Genomic DNA, 20,068 nt, shown 5'->3' with positions numbered 1-20,068 from the left:
AAAAACACACACCCATGATCCTAATACATCAGCTGCTGTATTAAGCACAGCTGCTTGCCGTTTCCCTTCCACTGAAGTCATTGTACCCCTGTCCCACGCTAACAACCTGTTCATATCACACACAGGCATGCACATGGCAGGGATTAATCTTGCCACTGCTCCACGGGATTGGCAGATACAGACATTTCCACGTATCAGTTTTTCTCACTTGACATATCACAGAATATTCTTCCAACACATTATAAAACTCTAGTTAATCCTTTCAAAAGACAGCATGCTATCTGATGGTGTGGGTGGACATGATTGACACAAGAATCCCTGTACTTACAGGCTACTGGTTTAGTTCCAGGGTGTGTGTGGTGTTTAAAGTCACTGTTCATCATAACCGTTTGAAAAAGCAAAGTGACAGAGAGAAAGAGAACATCATCTAATTGGTTCACTCTCCAGCTGGAAGGCAGGAAGCTGGAATTCCAACCATGTCTCCTGCACGGGTACCAGGAGCCTCAATACTCAGTCATCTTCCACTGCTCCCTCAGGTACATTAACAGGGAGCTGGATGGGAAGTGGGGCAGTGGGGACTTGATCCAGTGCTCATATGGGATGCTGGCATGGCACTGTGGGCTGTGGCTTAACCTGCTGTACCACAAAGCTGGCTCCAACAAATGCTTGTTAGTGGATGCCTTCATTTTTTTATGACGGAAAAATGTCAACCAATAGGAAGGCCCCTTGTACAGACTCAACGGTCCCCAGTATCAACAGTGTGATCTTGGCCACGCACACTTTCCGTGGGTAAGGGGCTGGCTGGCACACGCCGCCTTCGAACAGCCAGATGACAGGTGATGAGAGGTCTCCAGAAAGTCCACGCAAGGTACGTTTTCATGAAGAAACAATGTGAGCTTCAAGATTTGAATGATAAACTTTTAATTCTATTTTTCCATGGAATTTTTGAATTACTCACATATTTTAGGCACTGCAGGTCACATGGTCTCCATGGAAACTAATGAACTCTCCCACTGCATACTAAGCAGAGGCTTAAATAAATGAGGGCAACTGTATGCCCAGTAATGTTTTATTTTTAAACCCAGGTGGTAGTTTCATTCTGTTCTGCAGCTATAGTTAGCTAACCCTGCTCCCTCCTCTATACCACCAGCTACTGGCTCTTATTTCTGAAATTTTTCTTAAAAAATTTTTTTTGATTAATTTTTTTTAAAGATTTATTTTATTTTCATTACAAAGTCAGATATACTGAGAGGAGGAGAGATAGAGAGGAAGTGGAGCTGCCGGGATTAGAACCAGCGGCCATATGGGATCAAGGCGAGGACCTTAGCCACTAGGCCACACTGCCGAGCCCTTGATTAATTTTTAAAAATTTATTTGAGAGGCAGAGAGACCAAAGAAGAGAGAAAAAAGATCTTTCATCTGTTGGTTTACTTTGCCCCTAACAGCAAGGGCTTGGCTGAGCCATAGCCAGGGCCCTGGAACTTAAACCCAGGTCACTTCGAGTAGTGGGGACTCAGGTACTTAGGCTGCTGCCCAGGATGTGAACGAGCAGGTTGCTGGATGTGAAACAGAGCTAGGACTCGAACCTAGGCACTCTGATTTGAGAGGCGAGTATCCGAGCAGCATCTTAACCACCATGCCACACGCCGACCCTCTTGATACCAGACATCACGTAACCTTAACAGCATGTCAAAGCTGGGGTACGGTGAGACAGACTAAATGCTCAGGCTGGGTTTCATGGCTTTCAGATGTTCATGGCTTCCCATTTGTAGGCAGTTCAGCTGGATGGGGAAGGATACTGGGGGGCTGATGGGAACTGGGGAGCCACTGAAAGTTCCAGGCCAGGGGAGACGTGTCGCAATACTCTGGAATGGAGACGAGGTCCCTTGCCAGTGTCCTGGTCTGTAAGGAAAGCATGGGATGCTGTCCGCACAGGTGTCAAGAGCCAGCACCTCTCCTTATAGCCCAGAACCGACAGCAAGAGCCTGGGCCAACCTAGGAGTAGGAGAGAAGCTGCTGCTTGCAGGCCCAGGGAAGTTTCCAGAACATAAGTTCCCTGCTGAGCCCAGTGTCCTGCTGCTACTGTGATATCCTGTGCCTGCAGTACTGCCTCTCCACGCCATTCCTCGATCCCAGGCATCTTCCCAGCTTCCCACACCCCGAGTCCTGCCCCCTCTGCACAGCACGGGACAAACTTGACCTTGCATTAAGCCTTGCCAAGCTAGTCAACTATCGATTTTTTTTTAAAGGAACTCATATTCCTCCTGATGTGTTTGGCAATTCACACAAGCACACTTGCAAGTGCTTGTGGAAACATGGAATGAAAAGGTAAGTATTTTAGTACCACCCCCCGCAAAAGAAAACTTTTGCAAAATTCACGCATAACTTTTCTGTACCCCATTTTCCATGAGCTTTTAAAGATCCCTTCGATGAGGTGATGGGAATACACATACTGGATTTCAGAAAACATTTGCCCCCAGATACATTTATCTTCCCAGTTCCATTGTCCGCAAACCATTTAAAACATTTGTGTCCTGCACAGCCCTTTCATTCCAGCAAGATTAAAATCCCAGGGGCAAAAACAAAACAAAACAAAACAAAAACAAATAGCCCAAATATTCATCAGTGGAAGAAGGGATAAATTATGGTACTTAGCTATAATAAAACATTGCTAAGCCATAAAAAAAAAAAATCCCAGGAGCAGACACCTGCCTTCTCCTCACCCGCCCTGGATTCTAAGTCAGAGAGGGGAAGTATAGGGTAAAGCCATAATCAATAATCAGGCATCCCTCCCCAGGCCACCTCCTTGGGATGAGCAGCAGGTGCAGGAGCTACAGTCGCCTGAGACTTTCCGCTCCTTCTCCCAACCTGAGTGGGATCTGAATTGGCTCTGGAGCATCTATAGGCTGAGGTGGAGGATGGGAGGTGGGAAGACCCAGGATGGAGGGAAGGTAGAAGGTCGCAGCTGAGGGTCTCACCTCTGGAGGGGGCCCCAGGTTAGAGGACATCCTCTACAAACAGGTAGTTCTCCAAATGCAGTCCAACAAGCCCCCAGGGAGCAGCACTCTCTGACCCCGCCGGCCCTGGCATCTGCGATGATGATGGGTTCCGGGGAGCCAATTATCAGCAGGTGCCACAGGAAGGGCGCCCTCCTCCCTCCCTTTCCCTCCCTGTCCCTGGGGGCTGTGGCCAATGGGAACACTACAGGCTGCGGGGGCCAGCTGGGCAGAGTCCGGTCACGCACACAGCCCTTGGCAGGAGCCCAGCTCCTGGGCCTGCCAAGGCCGGGGCTGGCTGGTGAGGAAGGTTCCGGGGCGGGGGCAGCAGGAGTGGATGTGCCCAGAGTGTCGGGGGAGGCAGGGGGAGATGGGAGGTGGTGGTAGCTAGGCTGAACAGGGCCAGGGGCAGGAGGAGGCTATGTGGAGGCCATGGGAGGGACATCCTGAGTACAGGCAGGGCAGAGGGGGAGAGGAACAAGCAAGACAGCAAGAAATGAAAGAACTGTAGACAGCATGTGTACTTCTGTGGCTTGTCACTCTGGGACTCATGGTGACATTGGGTGGTGTAGGGAGGCGAGAACTTAAAGAGGGATTAAGAATGCATAGAAGGTTAAGCCTCTGCCTGTGTGCCTGCATTCTATGTGGGTGCTAGTTCAAGTCCTGTCTGCTCCACTTCCCATCCAGCTCCCTGCTTACGGCCTGGGAAAGCAATGGAGGATGGGCCAGAAGACCTTGGGAGCCTGCATCCACATTGAGGACGTAGAGGAAGCTCCTGGCTCCTGGACTGGTCCAGCTCAGGCCATCGTGTCTATTTGGGGAGGAACCAGCAGATAGAAAAGTTCAGAAGATTGAAGCATGGTGGTGCAGTAGGTTAAACTGCTACTTGGGACACGCACATCACATATTGCAATACCAGTCCAAGCCCTGTCTATTCCATGCTTCTTTGTGACCCATTCCCTGTTCATGACTTGGAAGGCAGTGAGCTTAAGCAGTTGGGCTCCTGCTGCTCCTGTGGGGAGCCTGGATGGTGTTCCTGGCTCCTGGCTTCAGCCTAGCTCAACCCTGGCTATTGCAGGCATTTGGGAAGTAAATCAGTGGACAGAAGATCTTTCTCCTGCTCTCTGTGTGTGTGACTCAGCCTTCCAAGTAAGAAAATAAACCTTTTGTTTAAATATGTAGATTCTGCATGGCCCCTAGCAGGGCTGCAGGATCAATCTAAGTGGAAGACATGGTGGAAGTGGGCAGCACCTGCCGAGGGGTTCGTGGCAGAAGGAGGTGGTGTGTTCTCATGGTGGGACATCATTCAGCCTCAAACAGGCAGGCAGGTGAGTCGTGCAGCAGTGTGGAGGAACCCCGAGGACACACGCAACACATATGACACACGTGAGTGTGTGTGCAGTTCCACTTCTACGAGTGCCCGGACAAGTCACACTCCCAGGGACAGAAGGAAGGGTGGGCGCCAGAGTGAAATGACAGAGACCCAGAAAGACATACCAACATGGCAAGCATGTTCAGTGCCATGGACCCACAGGCTGAGAGTGACTGTTGTGGCAGACGCTGGGATGCACCCATGGCAACTCCTGGAGCCAGTGTGTGGCCTGCTGGCTAAGATGCCAATCAGACACATCTCCCACATCTGAGTCCTTGGGTTCAATGCTCAACTCTGGCTCCCGAGCCCAGCTCCCTGCTGCTCCTGGGCATGCTGGGAGGTAGCAGGTGCTGGCTCAGGCACTTGGGTTCCTGACACCCACGTGGGAGACCCAGACAAAGTTCCTGGATGCTGGATCTAGCCTGGCCCCATAGTCCTGGCAGCGGGCATTGGGAGAGTGAAGCAGAGTATCAGAGCTCACTGTTTCTCTCTGCCTCTTGAATAAACACACACACACAGAGTACTAAGGAACCCCAACCACTTTCTATGCGACAGGAACCAGACATCACATGTGACCCACAGTCTGATTGCATTCATAGGCAACAGCCAGAAGAACAAGCAGGGGCAAGGACAGAGAGCGGATGTAGGGGGAGGTGGAGCGGAGTAGTGGTTTTGGCGAGCATAGTTTTTGCTGCTCATCAGAGACCCAGATTGAATTCTGGGCTCTTGGCATTGGCCTGCTTCAGGCTCATTAAGGGACTGGCATGGTGGCATAACAGGTTAAGCTCTTGCCTGTGGCAATGGCATTCCTTATGGGTGCTGGTATGAATCCCTGCTGCTCCACCTTCCATTCAGCTCCTTACTAATGTGCCTGGGCAAACAGCAGAGAGCGGCCCAAGTGCTTGGTTCCCAATGCACCATGAGACCTAGAAGAAGCTCTTGGCTTCAGATGGCCCAGTACTGGGCATTCTGGCCATTTGGGGAGTGAACCAACAGATGGAAGATCTCTCTCTGACTCTCTCTCTCTGTAACTCTGCCTTTCAAATAAAAATAAATAAAAAAACAAATAAAATAATCTTTAAAGACAACAAATTTTTATAAAAGAGATCAAGATTTCTTGCCTTAGCAAGAAACTGCCACTTGGTGTGCGGCAAAACCGGGGAGAGCCAGGAACGGTTCAGCTCACCTTCAGAGAGCAACTGGGCGCCTGCTGTGGTCTGAAAGCTGGGTCCCCCAGGTCCCAGCTGAAACCTCATCCCTGACTCAGCAGTAACTAGGAGTGGAGTGGTCAGGAGGTTAGGGCACCAGGGTCCCCAGGAGTTGGGGGTCTTAGCAAAGGCAATGGTGGGAAGCCAAAAGCGAGCCCTCACCAGAGGCCAGCTGCTGCCACTTTGTTCAAGGACTCCCAGTGTCCCCAGCCCAGCCCTACTTTCTGCTGTCTGCAAGGATGGGGAGATGGCCAGGCTGGGCATGAAAATCAGATCCATCAGAGGTAAAACTGGTGGAAATGAGACGCAGGACCGGTATGGGATTCCCAAGAGGAACTGGGGAAGGAGGAGCCTGGGGCAGAAGGAGGAGGAGAAACCTGGGACAGGAGGAAGGGGAGGAGCCCGGAGCAGGAGTTGGAAGCTAGAGGCTCCAGCCAAGTCAGGTGGGAGTGGGGGCTGAGAAGAGCAGCCCAAGAGGCAGAAAGGGAATCGACTGGAGGCTCTGGACAAGTTAAGTGTGTGAAACTACAATGAGCAGGCTGCTGGGTCAGACATCACTGCCCTACAACAGGGCGAGGATGTCCCTCCCCAGTCACCTGGGCAGGAGAAGCAGGCATAAGCCTGAGGGAGCAGGGTCAGGGGACAGTGGCCAGTCCCTTCTGGACTGGGACAACCAACCTTCCTGCCTGGTGCCCAAGGCTAGGGCTGTTCACATTGGGCAGCCAGTTAGCTCCTCCTTGTCTAGGCAGGGGGAGGGAGACCAAGGCTACAGGTGACAGGTGGTATTTTTCAGGATGGAACTGTCAAGGTTCTGCTTTTGCCACAAACACCTTGCTTTCTTCCTCTGAAGCCATCCCTGCTGCCCAGAAAGTCCTAGAAGCCCTATCTCTTACCCATCCCTTTCTCCAACTTTACTTTTTTTCAGTGGATTTGAAAGGCAGAGTGCCAGAGATGGAGAAAAGATGAGCTGGCTCGCTCCCCACCTGCCAGCGACTGCCAGGCCTGATGCAGGCTGGAGTCTCCCTCCACTCTGGGTCTCCCTCCCATGTGGCAGGCAGGGACCCAATCCCTTGAGCCATCACCTGCTGCCTCCAGAAGCTGAAATTGGAAGTGGAGGTGGGACTCAAACCAGTCTCTCTGATACGGGAGGTGGACAACCGTGTCTCCTTTCTGCCCGTCATTCCCACGTCTCCTCTTCTGTCCTGTGGAGGAACACCTCCCTGTACCCCACTCCCCGCAGTCCCCAGTGCCATGACAATTCCAAAGTCTTCCAGGTCACCTCTTGTTCCCTGGCCACTCTTACTGCTCTTTCTTGTTGTAAAAAGGAGAGACAGAGAAAGATCTTCCATCTTCTGGTTCACTCCCCAAATGGCTGCAATAGCCAAGGCTGAGCCAGGAGCTCCTCCAGGGTCCCAAGACTTTGGGCCATTCTATTGCTTTCCCAGGCCACAAGTAGGGAAACAGAAGGGAAGTGGAGCAGCTGGGACTAGAACTGGCACCCCTGTGGGATGATGGTGTTTCCAGGGGAGGATTAGCCAATTGAGCTAATACATTGGCCCCTCCTTAACCTCTCTTATACTCCAGTCATCTCTGCCACTGTGTAGGGCTGACTGACCTCGGAAAGGATCCCAGGCCGTTTCTGCTGCCCACTACTCCTATGTGCCAGGAAGAGGAAAGCATCTGTCCCCCTGGCCTTGAGCATCTGTCACAGAATCCCCTTCCACCACCAGTCTGCCCCACCACAACCCAGGAAAAAGGTCACCCTCTTGCTGACATTTCCGGCTCCAACCTAACTGCCCGTGTTTCCCATTGACTTGGGCAGCCTGGCATCTCATGTGGGTCCTCTTCCAGATGCCAGCTGTCTCACCCCAGGAGATGTTGTGCCAATCTCAGGTGTCCTCGTTAGGCCTCTGGAAGGTTCCAGAATGTGAGGCATAGGGTAGGACCTCGGATACCAGGTCTCAGGGTAAAGGAAGAGCCTAGTCAGCCCCCACCCCCATCCCTACCTCAGGGCTGTCTCACAGGAAGGCTTACTTCCGCTCACCCTGCCAAGACCCCTTCACCCCATGGCCCAAGCTGCAAGGTCAAGTTCACAGGGGGTTGCACTTTAGAGGTTTGGTCACCGTGGATGCTCTTAGACACACTCTGACCCTTCCCCTTAGCCAGGCTGGAGTGTCCCTTGGTCAATGCCCCTTGCCAGGGCTTTCAGAAACAGTATGGCTAGCTGCACAGCTAGTCTGCAAGCACTGCAAACCCTGGCTTGGGTCCTCCCTCAAACCACCAGTCTTGCCCAACTTCCTCTCCCACCCCCTCCCCACACCACACACACAAAGCCACGCCACTCTGGACGGCTCCCTCCCTGGCTGTGTCCACGTGAGGTCAGTTTCCTCCCCTCTGTCAGCGCTTACAGTAACCTAGCTCCCACCGGCTTCAGACACAAGGGTAGCTGGTGCCCAGGAGGTTGAAACCACCCAATCCAGCTGTTTCATAGAGCCAAGTCAGCAGGGCAACTCGTAGGCGTGTGACTTGATGTCGAGAGGCACTTGTCATACTCCAGTGATGCCAAGGCCATTCATTGCCTCTCCTCCCCAATGCACTTCGTTTCCCTATGTCTTGTTCAGTTTCCTTAGTTAACATTTCCATCTCAGGCCTCTTTTACCACAGACAGCCCCTTACAATCAACCCCAAAGGAAGCTCCACTGTCCCAGCTCAGGAAACCCACAGCCCCTGAGCTCCTTAACTTCCCAGCACAGCTTCAGCAACCCCCTTCACCCCTGGAGGGTGTACTCTGCACCCACTATGGCCTCTTTTCCCCCGAAATGCAGTTGGATCAGCAGATCCATGCACACAGTGGGGGTGGTCAAAGAGTTTATGAGAAACTAAACATGGTAGGTGGTTCAAGTCCTGGCTGCTCCACTTCCAACTTAGTTCCCTGCTGATATGCCTGGGAGAGCAGTGGGAGGATGGTCCAAGTCCTTGGGACCCTGGACCCACGTGGGAGACCCAGAAGAAGCTCCTGGCTCCCGGCTTCAGCCTGGCCCAGCCCCAGCTGTTGCAGCGATCTGTAGAGTGAATCAGGGGATGGAAGATCTTTCTCTGTCTCGCCCGGACCAGCTCCACAAGCTGCTCTTCCCCAATGCCTGGCTAAGGGAATAACCCCATCAAACACAAAAATGGGAATAAACTGGAGCGGGGGAAATAGTGAGGCGCAGACAGAGAAAGCTTAGAAAAACAAGATTCCCTCAGCTCCAAAAAGCACAGTGTGATTGCAGGATACGTAAGCTTTCTGATTTTCTTTTGTTCCTGGAAAATTCTGGATTGATATGAAGGGCAAATTAGGAGAGTATATTCGTCTTACAAAAGACGCTGGCACCCCGATTCCTTTAAATAGCAATCTCTGCTGGCACCTTGAAAATAGGATTCCATTGACACAAGTATGATTTACACCAAAGCACATCTGTTACAGAGAGCTCAGATAAAACAGTTCTCTTGCCATGTAATGGCCAATGGCAGAGCTGGTCCCAGGGACAGGCACCTGCCTGGGTTCTCCCAGTGGATGTTGGGTCTCACTCTATCAGTTTCTGACTGTGGTTATGGTCCTTCTGGGCTTTCCTAGATGGACTGTAGCCACATGGGAGGGTTGAGGGCAGCAAGAATCTCCCAGCATTCCCTTTGTTGCTAAGGGTGTGACCGACAAAGAGGCCCAGTAGCTGGAAGGAAGTGGGTCAAAGTTTATTGTTTCCTTTGATTTTTTTTTTTAAGTGTATTGATTTGAGGGCCCAGCGTGGTAGCCTAGTGGCTAAAGTCCTCGCCTTGCATGCACCGGGATCCCATATGGGTGCCAGTTCTAATTCTGGCTGTTCCACTTCCCATCCAGCTTCCTGCCTGTGGCCTAGGGAAGCAGCTGAGGACGGCCCAAAGCCTTGGGACCCTGCACCCATGTGGAAGACCTGGTAGAGGCTCCTGGCTTCAGATCTGCTCAACTCTGGCTACTGTGGTCACATGGGGAGTGAACCAGTGGATGGAAGATCTTCTTGTCTCTCATTCTCTTTGTATATCTATCTTTCCAAGACAAATAAATAAATCTTTCAAGAAAAAAAGTTTATTGATTTGAAAGGCAGAGAGAGATAGATCTCCTGTCTGCTGGTTTACTCCTCAAACACCTGCAACAGGCAGGGCTGGGCCAGGCTGAAGTCAGCTCTGCCCAGGTCTCCTATGTGAGGGGCAGGGATCTAAGGGTTTGGGTCACCTCCACTGTTTTCCTAGGAACATTGGCAGGGAGCAGGATTGGAAGCGGAATTGGGGACGCCAACTCAGGCAACTGTTTAACCTATTGTGCCAGTGGGCCTGCCTCCTTTTTTCAAATGGTCACAGGATTTGCCCGCAGTGTGGGCAGAGGGAGCAGCTGGGGCCAGGGTCTGGCACATGGGAGCAGGATCCCAAGAGCCAGGTGGGTGCGCTGCTGAGAGCTGGGCAAGCTGTCTTCAGGCTGAGAACAGGGGGTACTCATGCTGCAAGCCTTGAGAGGCACAGGCAGGTGCAACCTGAAGCCAGGAGTTAAGCCAGCCTCTGCCTCCTCAGCCCTAGCCAAGACCTCCTCATCCCCTCACCAGGCCTTTCCCTTGGACCAGCTTGTCGTCCTCCCGGCTCCTCTAGCTTTCAGAGGGCTCAGAGCCCAAAGGGATCAATACCCAAATCCATTTGGGCCACTGCCAAGGAGCTGCAGAGTTCAGGTCAGAGCCAGGGGGGAAAAAAGAAAGCGGTGGGGGATGCAGGCTCTGATTATCCCAGAAGGGCCACTTCCTGCTTCGACACTGGCAGAAGTAAGCGGGGGAGGATGTGGGCCCTTGCTAATCCTGCAGGTGATTGCACCACGTTCGTGGGGGGGCTGTGATGCGACTTCCCCAGAACCCACAGCTGCCCGGAACTCTCCCTTCCGGCTCCTATGGTGGGGGTTGGGGGGGAAGAAGGGGACAACCCTTCCCTTGGCAGGAGGTGGGGGAGGGGAAGAGAGGAAGAGTGGCAAGACTTGCAAGTGGGAGAGTCATCCATCACATCTCCAGACCTCTCTTGAGAAAGCACAGCTCCCAACCCTTCCGGAAACACGGCAGGGCTCATGGCTGCCCAGGCGATCGAGGGCCTAGGATCTGGAGGCTGCTGGACTTTGCGGTTTCGGCGTGCTCTGTCCCTGTGTCACTGCAAATGCTTATCCCAAACACGAGCCCCTCCCCCTCCTCACCTAGAAGAATGATACCCCCTCTGTCAGAATCATCTCAGTCCAGCCACATCCCACCCTCCCGGTGCTGAGTCACCTGTTCTATTCCTTCCCTTGGCTCACCCAGCAGACACAGGCAGAGCACCTGCGTGGTGGGTGTCACTTTCACACTTGTCCATCATACTGAGATGAGTAAGACACGAGCCTGGATTTAGGATGGAGTACAGAAGGGGAAGCGGGAGGGGGTGTCGGGGGACGGCTGCAGGTGTTCAGTGAATGGAAGCTGGGGGTGCATATAGCCTAGGCTGAAGGGGCAGTGTGACGGGCTCCTGGGGGAGAGGATGTGGGACAGTCAGGACAGGGATGAGTCTAGAGCGTGGGAGAATCTGGTGGTGTTGACCGCCCTCTGAAATCAAGGTACGTGGAGCAATGCACCTCCCCACTGCGGTAGGGACTTTGCAGAGGTGACCAATGGCTCTCCTAGGGCCACCCACCCCCTCTCTTCCACTGTTTCTGTCACTTGAAGACACAGGGAGAAAGCGCCCTGTACAGAACAGGCACCCTCCTGACACCCAATCTGCTGTCACAGTCATGTGGGACTTCCTGGTGTCCAAAAGCTACAAGACGTACATTTTGCTTGTCTATGAATCACACGGGCTTAGGTTTGCTGTTCTTTCTTTTAAGATTTATTTATTTATTGGATAGGCAGATTTATAGAGAAGGAGTGACAGAAAGATCTTCCATCCATTGGTTCACTCCCCAAATGGCTAGAGCTGAGTTGATCCAAAGCCAGGAGCCCGGAGCCTCCTCCAGGTCTCCCATGCAGGTGCAAGGATCCCAAGGTTTTGGGCTGTCCTTTACTGCTTTCCCAGGCCACAGGCAGGGAGATGGTTGGGAAGTGGAGCAGCTGGGACCTGAACCGGTGCCCATATATGATGCCAGGGCTGGGAGGTAGAGGATCAGACAGTTGAACCAATGTGCCAGTCCCAGGCTTGCTGTATCACAGCAGAGACGACGGGGACGGGGCCTCAGCCTGGCCAGCCTGATTGTACAGGGTTACAGGGTTGAAAGGGTGATGGTCTTTGTCTTCACCAGCAGCTCCACACACACAGCAGTAAGAAGCTATGTCTGCAAGCTCAACCCTGGAGGCCTATGTCCTTCAAGAGTAAAGAAGCAAGCATGGTAGGATTCTTAGCTGTGGGTGCCAGAATCTTCTTCTCCAAGCAGAAAATATCCCCATGGGGCCGGGGCTTTGGGGAAGCTGTCACCTGCAATGGCGGTGTCCCACTTTAGAGCCCCGGATTGAGTCCTGGCTGCTCTGTGTCCGAGGCAGCTCCCTGCTAATGTGCCTGGTGACGGATCAAATGTTGGAGCCCCCTGCCAACCATGTGGGAGACCCAGATGGAGTTCCTGGCTACTAGCTTTGGCCTCATGATGGGAGCCACTTGGGGAGTGAAGCAGCAGATGGAAGTTCTTGCTCTCTCTCTCTGCCTTTCAAATAAGAAGCACACACTTAAGTTACTCTTAGACGTGCCAGTGAAATTCTTACTCCAAGTAGAAAATGCACCCGTACTGGTTATAATCTGCAACACGAGCTGATGTGCACTGAGGGCCTGCACTTTCCATCCTCAGGAACTCCTGCCCTGCTGACAGCCCTGGAAAGAAGGGTCTGAGGATCCTCATCTACACAAGGGAAACCCTAACCCAGGGAACCTTGAGAACCCACCCAGGCGAGGGGGTGATGGAGTCAGATTTTGAAGCCCACATCCGTGCCTGTGTACTCTTTGCTAAGACTGTGGTCAGATCTACAGCATAAAGAGAGCTCCAAATTCAAGAAACTCTATGATGTCCTAATCCTGTTTCGTTTCAGGAGGTGTGTATTGGTGTACGTGTACAAGCTTGGGTCAATCCGATGAAAGTCTGGCTGCTTCTGACCTACATCAACAGCACTCTCTTGGAGTTCAACCTCCCGCATGTGCATGCAGAGAAGAGTCTAGAAGGATCTACCCCAAACTGTCAGCAACTGTGACCTTTATTTTCCTTATAGCTTTTCAGACCCTTGGACAAACAGCAGGAGTTTAACCCATTTTCCCGTGGCAGATTCCCACAATATTAAATGTGCTCACAGCAGGGAAGCCACAGCCCCACGAGTCAGGAGGTGCAGGCATTCACAGCAGTCTTTCTCAGAAGGCAAAGGACACAGTGGAAGGCCAGGGCCTGCTTCTGGCGGCTCGTGCTGTTCCCCCATCCCAATTCTGGCTGCACTTCCTGGGGTGTGGTGCCGTTTCAGGGCAGAAGGAAGCTGCAGGGGGAAGGAGCCATGAGAGCCAGATCAGGCACTCTGAGTGCTCAATCAGGAGCAGGCGCCAGGGTTCACCAAGCCGAGTGGAAGCTGAGAACTACCCAGGGGTCCACTGTTGGCCAGCACCCCACAGAAGCACCACTACTCTGCTCCTGTGCCTGGGAAAGCAGCAGAAGGTGGTTCAAGCCCCTGGACCCCTGTCACCCACATGGGAAACCTGGGTGGAGTGCCAGGCTCTTGACTTTGGCCTGGTCCAGCTCTGGCTGTTGTAGTCATTTGGAGAATGAACCAGTGGATGGAAACTCTGGGCCACTCTGTTTTTTAAATAAACTCACTCTCAGCATGGCCATTTATCTCCACTGCATCCTTGAAGGCATAATCCCTTTCTTTCTTTTTAAGATTTATTTATTTGAAAGGCAGACTTTTACAGAGAAGGAAACAGAGAGAGAGGTCTTCCATCCACTGGTTCACTCCCCCAAATGGCCACAATGGCCCGAACTGGGCCAATCCAAAACCAGGGGTCAGGAGCTTCTTTCCCATATGGGTACAGGGTCCCAAGGCATTGAGCCATCTCTGTTGCTTTCCCAGGCTATAACGAGGGAGCTGGATGGGAAATGGAGCATCTGGGACTTGAACCAGCACCCATATGGAATGCCAGTGCCACATGCAGAGTATTAGCCTATTACACCACTGTGCCAGTCCAAATCCTTTTCTCTTTTACCCCCTCTGAGCCTGGCAGAGGATCCCTGTGGCCCCCAATTGTCTGCTAACCTGGGCACAATCTTCACACATCTGGACATTGGCCAGAAAGGACCCCAGGAGCACTCATTGGGAGTGTTCCTGCCCAGGGCTGGGGCCAGGGTAGTTGCCAGCGGTGACAGGGAGAGGGAGGCAGTGCTTTCCAGCCGGCTTCTTTCCAGCCCGGAAGATTCCAGCAAGAGGAAGCTATTTTAAGATTCCAGAAAACAAGGCTGAACTGACGGCTCCACAGACAGCTCAGGATAGCAAGTGAATGAAGCGTTCATTGCAAAAAAAAAAAAAAAAAAGCCCAACCCACAGATGCAGCTCCCACTCTTTTCCCAGGGCAACCCACCTCCAAGCATCGGGACCAGGAGGCGGTGTCGACGCGCTAGAAAGAATGAAAGGTTCAAGTTGCTTGTGGTCCCTTCAGAGACACACTGGATATTTTTAACACAGCCCTTACACCTGTGTCTCCTCCTCTTTCCCCCTACTCTTCTGGCCTTACTCCTTAACAAACCTACTCAACAGGAGGCCTCCATTCCAACTGGCACCTGGCATCACCCTCCAGGCTGGGGGGCCTTCTCCTTCTGCACTGCAATCACTCATCAGTCAGCACCTACTGGGCACCGTGTACACCTGTCACAGGAATTGCTGCTCCCCCTCTTTAAGCACAGCTCTTCCCAGAAGCGCTTTTGAGAGGATGTGTCAGGATTTAGGGGGCCAGCGCTGTGGCACTGTGAGTGAAGCCGCTGGCTGTGATGCTGGCATCCCTTATGAGTGCCATTCAAGTCCTGGCTGCTGCTCCACTTTCCATCCAGCTCCCTGCTAGAGTCTTGGAAAGCAGCGGAGGATGGCCCAAGTGTTTGGGTCCCCTGCACCCCACATGGGAGACTTGGATGGAGTTTCTGGTTCCTGGTTTCAGCCTGGTCCAACCCTAGCCATTGTGGCCATGTGGGGAGTACATCAGCAGATGGAAGATTCTCTCTCTCCCCTTTTCCACAACTTTGCCTTTCAAATACATACTTTTTTTTTTTTTTTTTAATTTATGGCACAGGAGAGAGAGAGATCTTGCATACACTGGTTCACTTCCCAAATGGCTGCAACGGTCTGTGATTGGTCCAGTCCAAAGTGAAGGAGCCTGGAATTCTATCCAGGTCTCCCTTACATGTGGCAAGGACCCAAACGCTTGGGCCATCCTCCGTTGCTTTCCCAGGGGCATTAGCAGGGAGCTGGATGGGAACTGGAGCAGTCAGAATGCATGCTCATATGGATGCTGGCCTTCAGATAGTAGCTCACCGCATTCACTATGTAGGCCCCAAGAAAACAATGATGCTGTTAACAAGGTGTTGAGGTTCTCAGGGCTTTGCCAGGTGGGTTAATGCTGAGCTCAAAGGACTGGGTTAACCAATTTGGGAGGGAGTCTTCACTCTCGCAGGCCTGGATGAGTTGTAAACAGCAGTACGATGGCTCAGTGGCTAAATCCTCACCTTGCAAGTGTCAGTCCCATATGGGTGCCAGTTCATGTCCCAGCTGCTTCACTTCCCAACCAGCTCCCTGTTTCTCGCCTGGGAAGGCAGTGGAGGATGGCCCAAAGCCTTGGAACCCTGTACCCACATGGGAGACTCAGAAGAAGCTCCTGGCTCCTGGCTTCTGGCTGGCCCAGCTCCAGCCATGGCAGCTATTTAAGGGAGTGAACCAGCAGATGCAAAATCTCTCTTGTATCTCCACCTCTTCATAAATCTGACCTGCTTTTCCGATAAAAACATAAATAAATCTTAAAAAAAAAAAAAAAAGGGCAGGCTGCTGCAAAGTTGCAAAGTGTCACTGCCTCTTGTGTGCTGTCCCTTCTGCCTGTGTCACATCACAGCACGAGGCTCTTACCGGAAGCTGAGTAGGTGCCAGCACTGCACCCTCTGGCCTCCCAGAGTCTCCAGCTGCTGCAGTAGCCATGGGACGAAGACAAGCTTCCCACTTTGTGAAATCCTTTCCCAATCAAAGGCGCATTAGTGCCCCGGGGATGCCGCAGGAGACCTGGCGGGGAGGGGGCTGTTTGGGGCTCCAAGCCAGCATGTACAATGTCTGGCTCCTGGAATCCTTGGGCTTAGGGACAGCAGCTGCCTGGCCCCGTGCCTGTCTGGCTTTGGATGGAGGCAGGCAAGAAAGAGGGGACCCAGTTGGAGAGAGGAAACAGCCCGGATGTACTCCCCAGCATCGCCAGTACCTCACAGGGTATACTGGGACGTTAAATCCTTGCTTCTCAAGGCCACTCTGAGACAAGAAATAACTCCAGGCCCTCAGTTACACCTGCTCACCTGGGGCTGTGCTCAGTGTGGCTCACAGATGTCCCGCTTTGGCCTCTTCCCTCATAAACCTTTGGGCACAGGATGACTCAGCAGCCCTGGGCCCTAAACATGCCCTAATATGTAACCACAACCACCCAGGGGCCTGTGCAGACTGCAGATGTCCCAACAGAGATCTGACTGAAATTCAGCCTCATCTTGTTGGCCGGTGACCACAGCAGTCCTACATCAAATCAAAACTCGCTTCTCTGGGACCAGCACAGTAGCCTAGTAGCTAGAGTCTTCACCTTGCACACTGGGACCCCATCGGGTGCTAGTTTGTATCCTGGCTGCTCCACTTCCGAACCAGCTCCCTGCTTGTGGCCTGGGAAAGCAGTAGAGAACGGTCCAAAGCCTTGGGACCCTGCACCTACATCGGACACCAGGAAGAAGCTCCTGACTCCTGGCTTTGGATAGGCTCAGCTCCGGCAGTGGTGGCCATTTGGGAAGTGGACCAGCAGATGGAAGCTCTTTCTCCCTATATCCTCTTCTATCTGTAAATCTGCCTTTCTAATACAAATAAATAAATCTTAAAAGACAAAAATCTCATATCTCCTAAGACAGAAGGCACATTTCCTTCTCCACACATGACCTTGACATTATGCAGGGGGACTGACTGGGAAGACACCTGACCTGTGATGCTCCACATAGTTCTGCACGCCACAGCGTGTGTTATTGTGTGTGTGTATGTGTGTGTGTGCACATAAGGCCAGGTCCCTTGAGCTCACTTCTCCGCCATTCCCCCTTTGCTGGTCCAGCTAAAGCTCAGCTGAGTGCAGAGGCAGAACCTGCAGGTGCAAGGACTGGGCCCAAGGCCAAGGCCAATCTAGGATGTTATCCCTCCTCCTGGGTCCCTGAGTAGCTGTTGAAATGCTCTTCTCCCCACCACAGCTGGCTCTGTGCAAGTCTGACTCCCCCCACTTTGGGGGGCTTCGTGCAGGAGGAGGATTAACACACGCTTCCTCTTGCTTCTGACACGCCCCCCCCAACACATCCTTTACGTCATAAGTTCAAAACTCATACAGAGCTTATGGGTGTGAATGACAACATTCTTTTTCCCTTGCCAAGACTCCCATCTGCACAGGCACCCATCTGAAGCAATGTGCAGCCTCTGATGCAGGCAGTCACATGTGGAAACACAGCGCAAGCCCTCCCCAGCCCTCGAAGAGACCAGGACTTGGATCCGGGACTCTTAGAAACTCCCGCCCTTCACAAAGTGCCCAGAGGGTGCAGCCACAGCTGGTGATGCAGGCATCTCACAGGAGTTCCGGTTAGAATCCCAGCTGCTCTACTTCCGATCAGGCTCCCTGCTAATGCACCTGGGAAAGCAGGTTGACACCTGCGTGGGAGACCAGAACTCCTGGCTTCAGCCTGACCAGTCCATGCTATTGCAGACATTTGGGGAATGAACCAGAGGATGGAAGACAGCTCTCTGTTTCTCAAATCAATAAGCCAAGCCTCATCTTGAAATTAATTATTATTATCCTGTATTTTGTTATAGGAAGTCCAACAGACTGAGTGACAAATACCCTTTACCGACTTGGGTGCCTGTGTGTGCCTGAACCACTGTTTGCTATCACACATAGAACACACATTTTCTAACTGGTTTCATTCTCTTCATAGCCAGATGTGACCCACTACCTGGATTTTGTGACCCAGAGGTACCTACGCTGCTCTGGTCTCACCAAGCCTGGTGCCTGTGTCCTGATGTCAGCTGCCACTGAGTCTCCAGCTAAGCACCCAGGCAGGACCTTCTTTCTAAGCAGATGGTGCAGGCAGCGCATGGTTCCTATACCATCCTGCACAGCACTCCTCCAGCTGGGTCCCTCATCCCTCCTTCCAGCCCAGCAACAAGTGTACCCACAAGGGCCATGGCAGCAGCAGTGGGGGTTTCCTCGGCCCCACCATCACCGATACCTGTGACACCTTCTCTACCATTAGCCTGCTGAGTGACCCAGGTGTTGCACATCTGGGGACAAGGCCATGTGAGAACATACTTATAAGCCAGCAGTAGGTGATCTACAGCGCCCAGACCCCACCTCCCCACCCTAGGCAGACAACAGTGCCCCCTGCCAGAAACTGCTTCTCCAGGGGATCTGGGAGCTAAAGGTACCTACCTTGGCTCATTTTTTTTTTTTTAAGATTTATTTATTTGAAAGGTAGAATTACAGCTCTACTTGCTGGTTCACTTCCTAAAATGACGAAACGGCTAGAGCACGGCCTGTCTAAAGCCAGGAGTTTCTTCCAGGTCTCCCACGTAGGTGGCAGGGCCTGCACACTTGGGCCACCCTCTGCTGTTCCCCTAGGCACATCAGCAGAGAGCTGGATGGAAGTGGAGCAGCCGGGACTGCAACCAGTGTGCAGCTGGGATGCTGGGACTTAACCCACCACACCACAGTACTAGCTCTCCATTGCAGCTTTTTAAATTGACCATTCTAGAATCCAGTCTTCCAAATTTTTCTCCTTAACTCTTGTTATGATTTATTTGGTTATTTTTTCACAAGATTTATTTATTCAAAAGGCAGCTGGACAGGGAAGGGCAGAGAAAGACTTTGCATCTCTAGTTCACTCCCCAAACGATCACAATGGTCTCCCATGACAGAGCTGGGAACAAGCTCCTGGACCATCCTCTGCTGCTTTCCCAGGAGCACCAGCAGGGAGCTGGATGGGATGTGGGATGTTGGCAACACAGGTGATAGCTTCACCCGCTGCACCACACCTGCCCGTAACTCTTATTGATCTTGTTGCCATGGTGTGTATTTCAGTTATCAGGACTGGGTCCAAACCCTGACTCCCTGATGTGGGACCCTGAACCTCACTCTTCTAAACTTGGCTTTTTTTTTGTAGACTGTGCCACAGCATTTCTGGAGAAATCAGAACATCATGTGAAGAACAGGTACAAAACGCTTCGAGAGGTTAGCACTGTGGCTCAGCAGCTTAAGCCCCCACCTGATGATGCCAGTGTCCCACATGAGCACCGGCTGGACTACCAGATGCTCCCCTTCTGATCCAGCTGCATGTGGGAGGAGCAGCGAGGATGGCCTCAGTACACGGGTCCCTGCCACCTGTGGGGAAGGCCAGACAGAGTCCCCGGCTTCTGGCTGTTTGGGGAGTAAACCAGCAGATGGAGGATCTAGCTTTCTATAGAACTCTGCCTTTCAAATAATACTAATTTTTTAAATAAGGAAAATGCTTTGTACACTCCCAACACAAGGCACATGTAAATAAAAAATACTGGTCGACCCAGTACTTGTGTGTTCTTTTGTAAGAACTGGCAGCATTGGGCCCGGCGCAGTAGCCTAGCGGCTAAAGTCCTTGCCTTGAACACACTGGGATCCCATATCGGCGCCAGTTCTAATCCCGGCAGCTCCACTTCCCATCCAGCTCCCTGCCTGTGGCCTGGGAAAGCAGTCGAGGACGGCCCAAAGCTTTGGGACACTGCACCCGTGTGGGAGACCTGAAAGAGGTTCCTGGTTCCCGGCTTCGGATCGGCACAGCACTGACCGTTGTGGCTCACTTGGGGAGTGAGTCATCGGATGGAAGATCTTCCTCTCTGTCTCTCAACCTCTCTGTATATCTGACTTTGTAATAAAAATAAATAAATCTTTAAAAAAAAAAGAACTGGCAGCATTGGGGCCGTGCTGTGGTGTGGCGGGTAAAACTACTGCCTGGGGCCAGGCAGCGTGGCCTAGCGGCTAAAGTCCTCACCTTGCACATGCCGGGATCCCATGTAGGCGTCAGTTCTAATCCCAGTGACCCCGCTTCCTATCCAGTTCCCTGCTTGTGGCCTGGGAAAGCAGTGTGAGGACGGCCCAAAGCCTTGGGACCCTTCATCTGCATGGGCAACCTGGAAGAGGTTCCAGACTCCGGGCTTCAGATCAGCTAAGCTCTGGCC

General features: G+C 52.4%; 1 protein-coding gene across 4 annotated transcripts in view; it reads right to left on the bottom strand.

The window, feature by feature from the left end:
• HIP1 (huntingtin interacting protein 1) overlaps positions 1-20,068 on the bottom strand; it is a 106,913-nt gene that overhangs the window by 31,476 nt on the left and 55,369 nt on the right. The window contains exon 1 of one of the 4 annotated variants that reach the window (XM_058680909.1): positions 2,979-3,023. The exons of the other annotated variants lie outside the window; for them this stretch is intronic. Within the exon in view, the coding sequence (XP_058536892.1) occupies positions 2,979-3,008 (30 nt within the window). The 5' untranslated portion in view covers positions 3,009-3,023. Of the gene's footprint in view, positions 1-2,978; positions 3,024-20,068 lie in introns of those variants that run through there. 4 annotated transcript variants of the gene reach the window in all.

Source organism: Ochotona princeps, chromosome 24 (assembly GCF_030435755.1).
Source record: "Ochotona princeps isolate mOchPri1 chromosome 24, mOchPri1.hap1, whole genome shotgun sequence".
NCBI classification, from domain to species: Eukaryota; Metazoa; Chordata; class Mammalia; order Lagomorpha; family Ochotonidae; genus Ochotona; species Ochotona princeps.
Note: the sequence above shows the minus strand (reverse complement) of the source record. Positions and strands in the feature narration are given on the sequence as shown.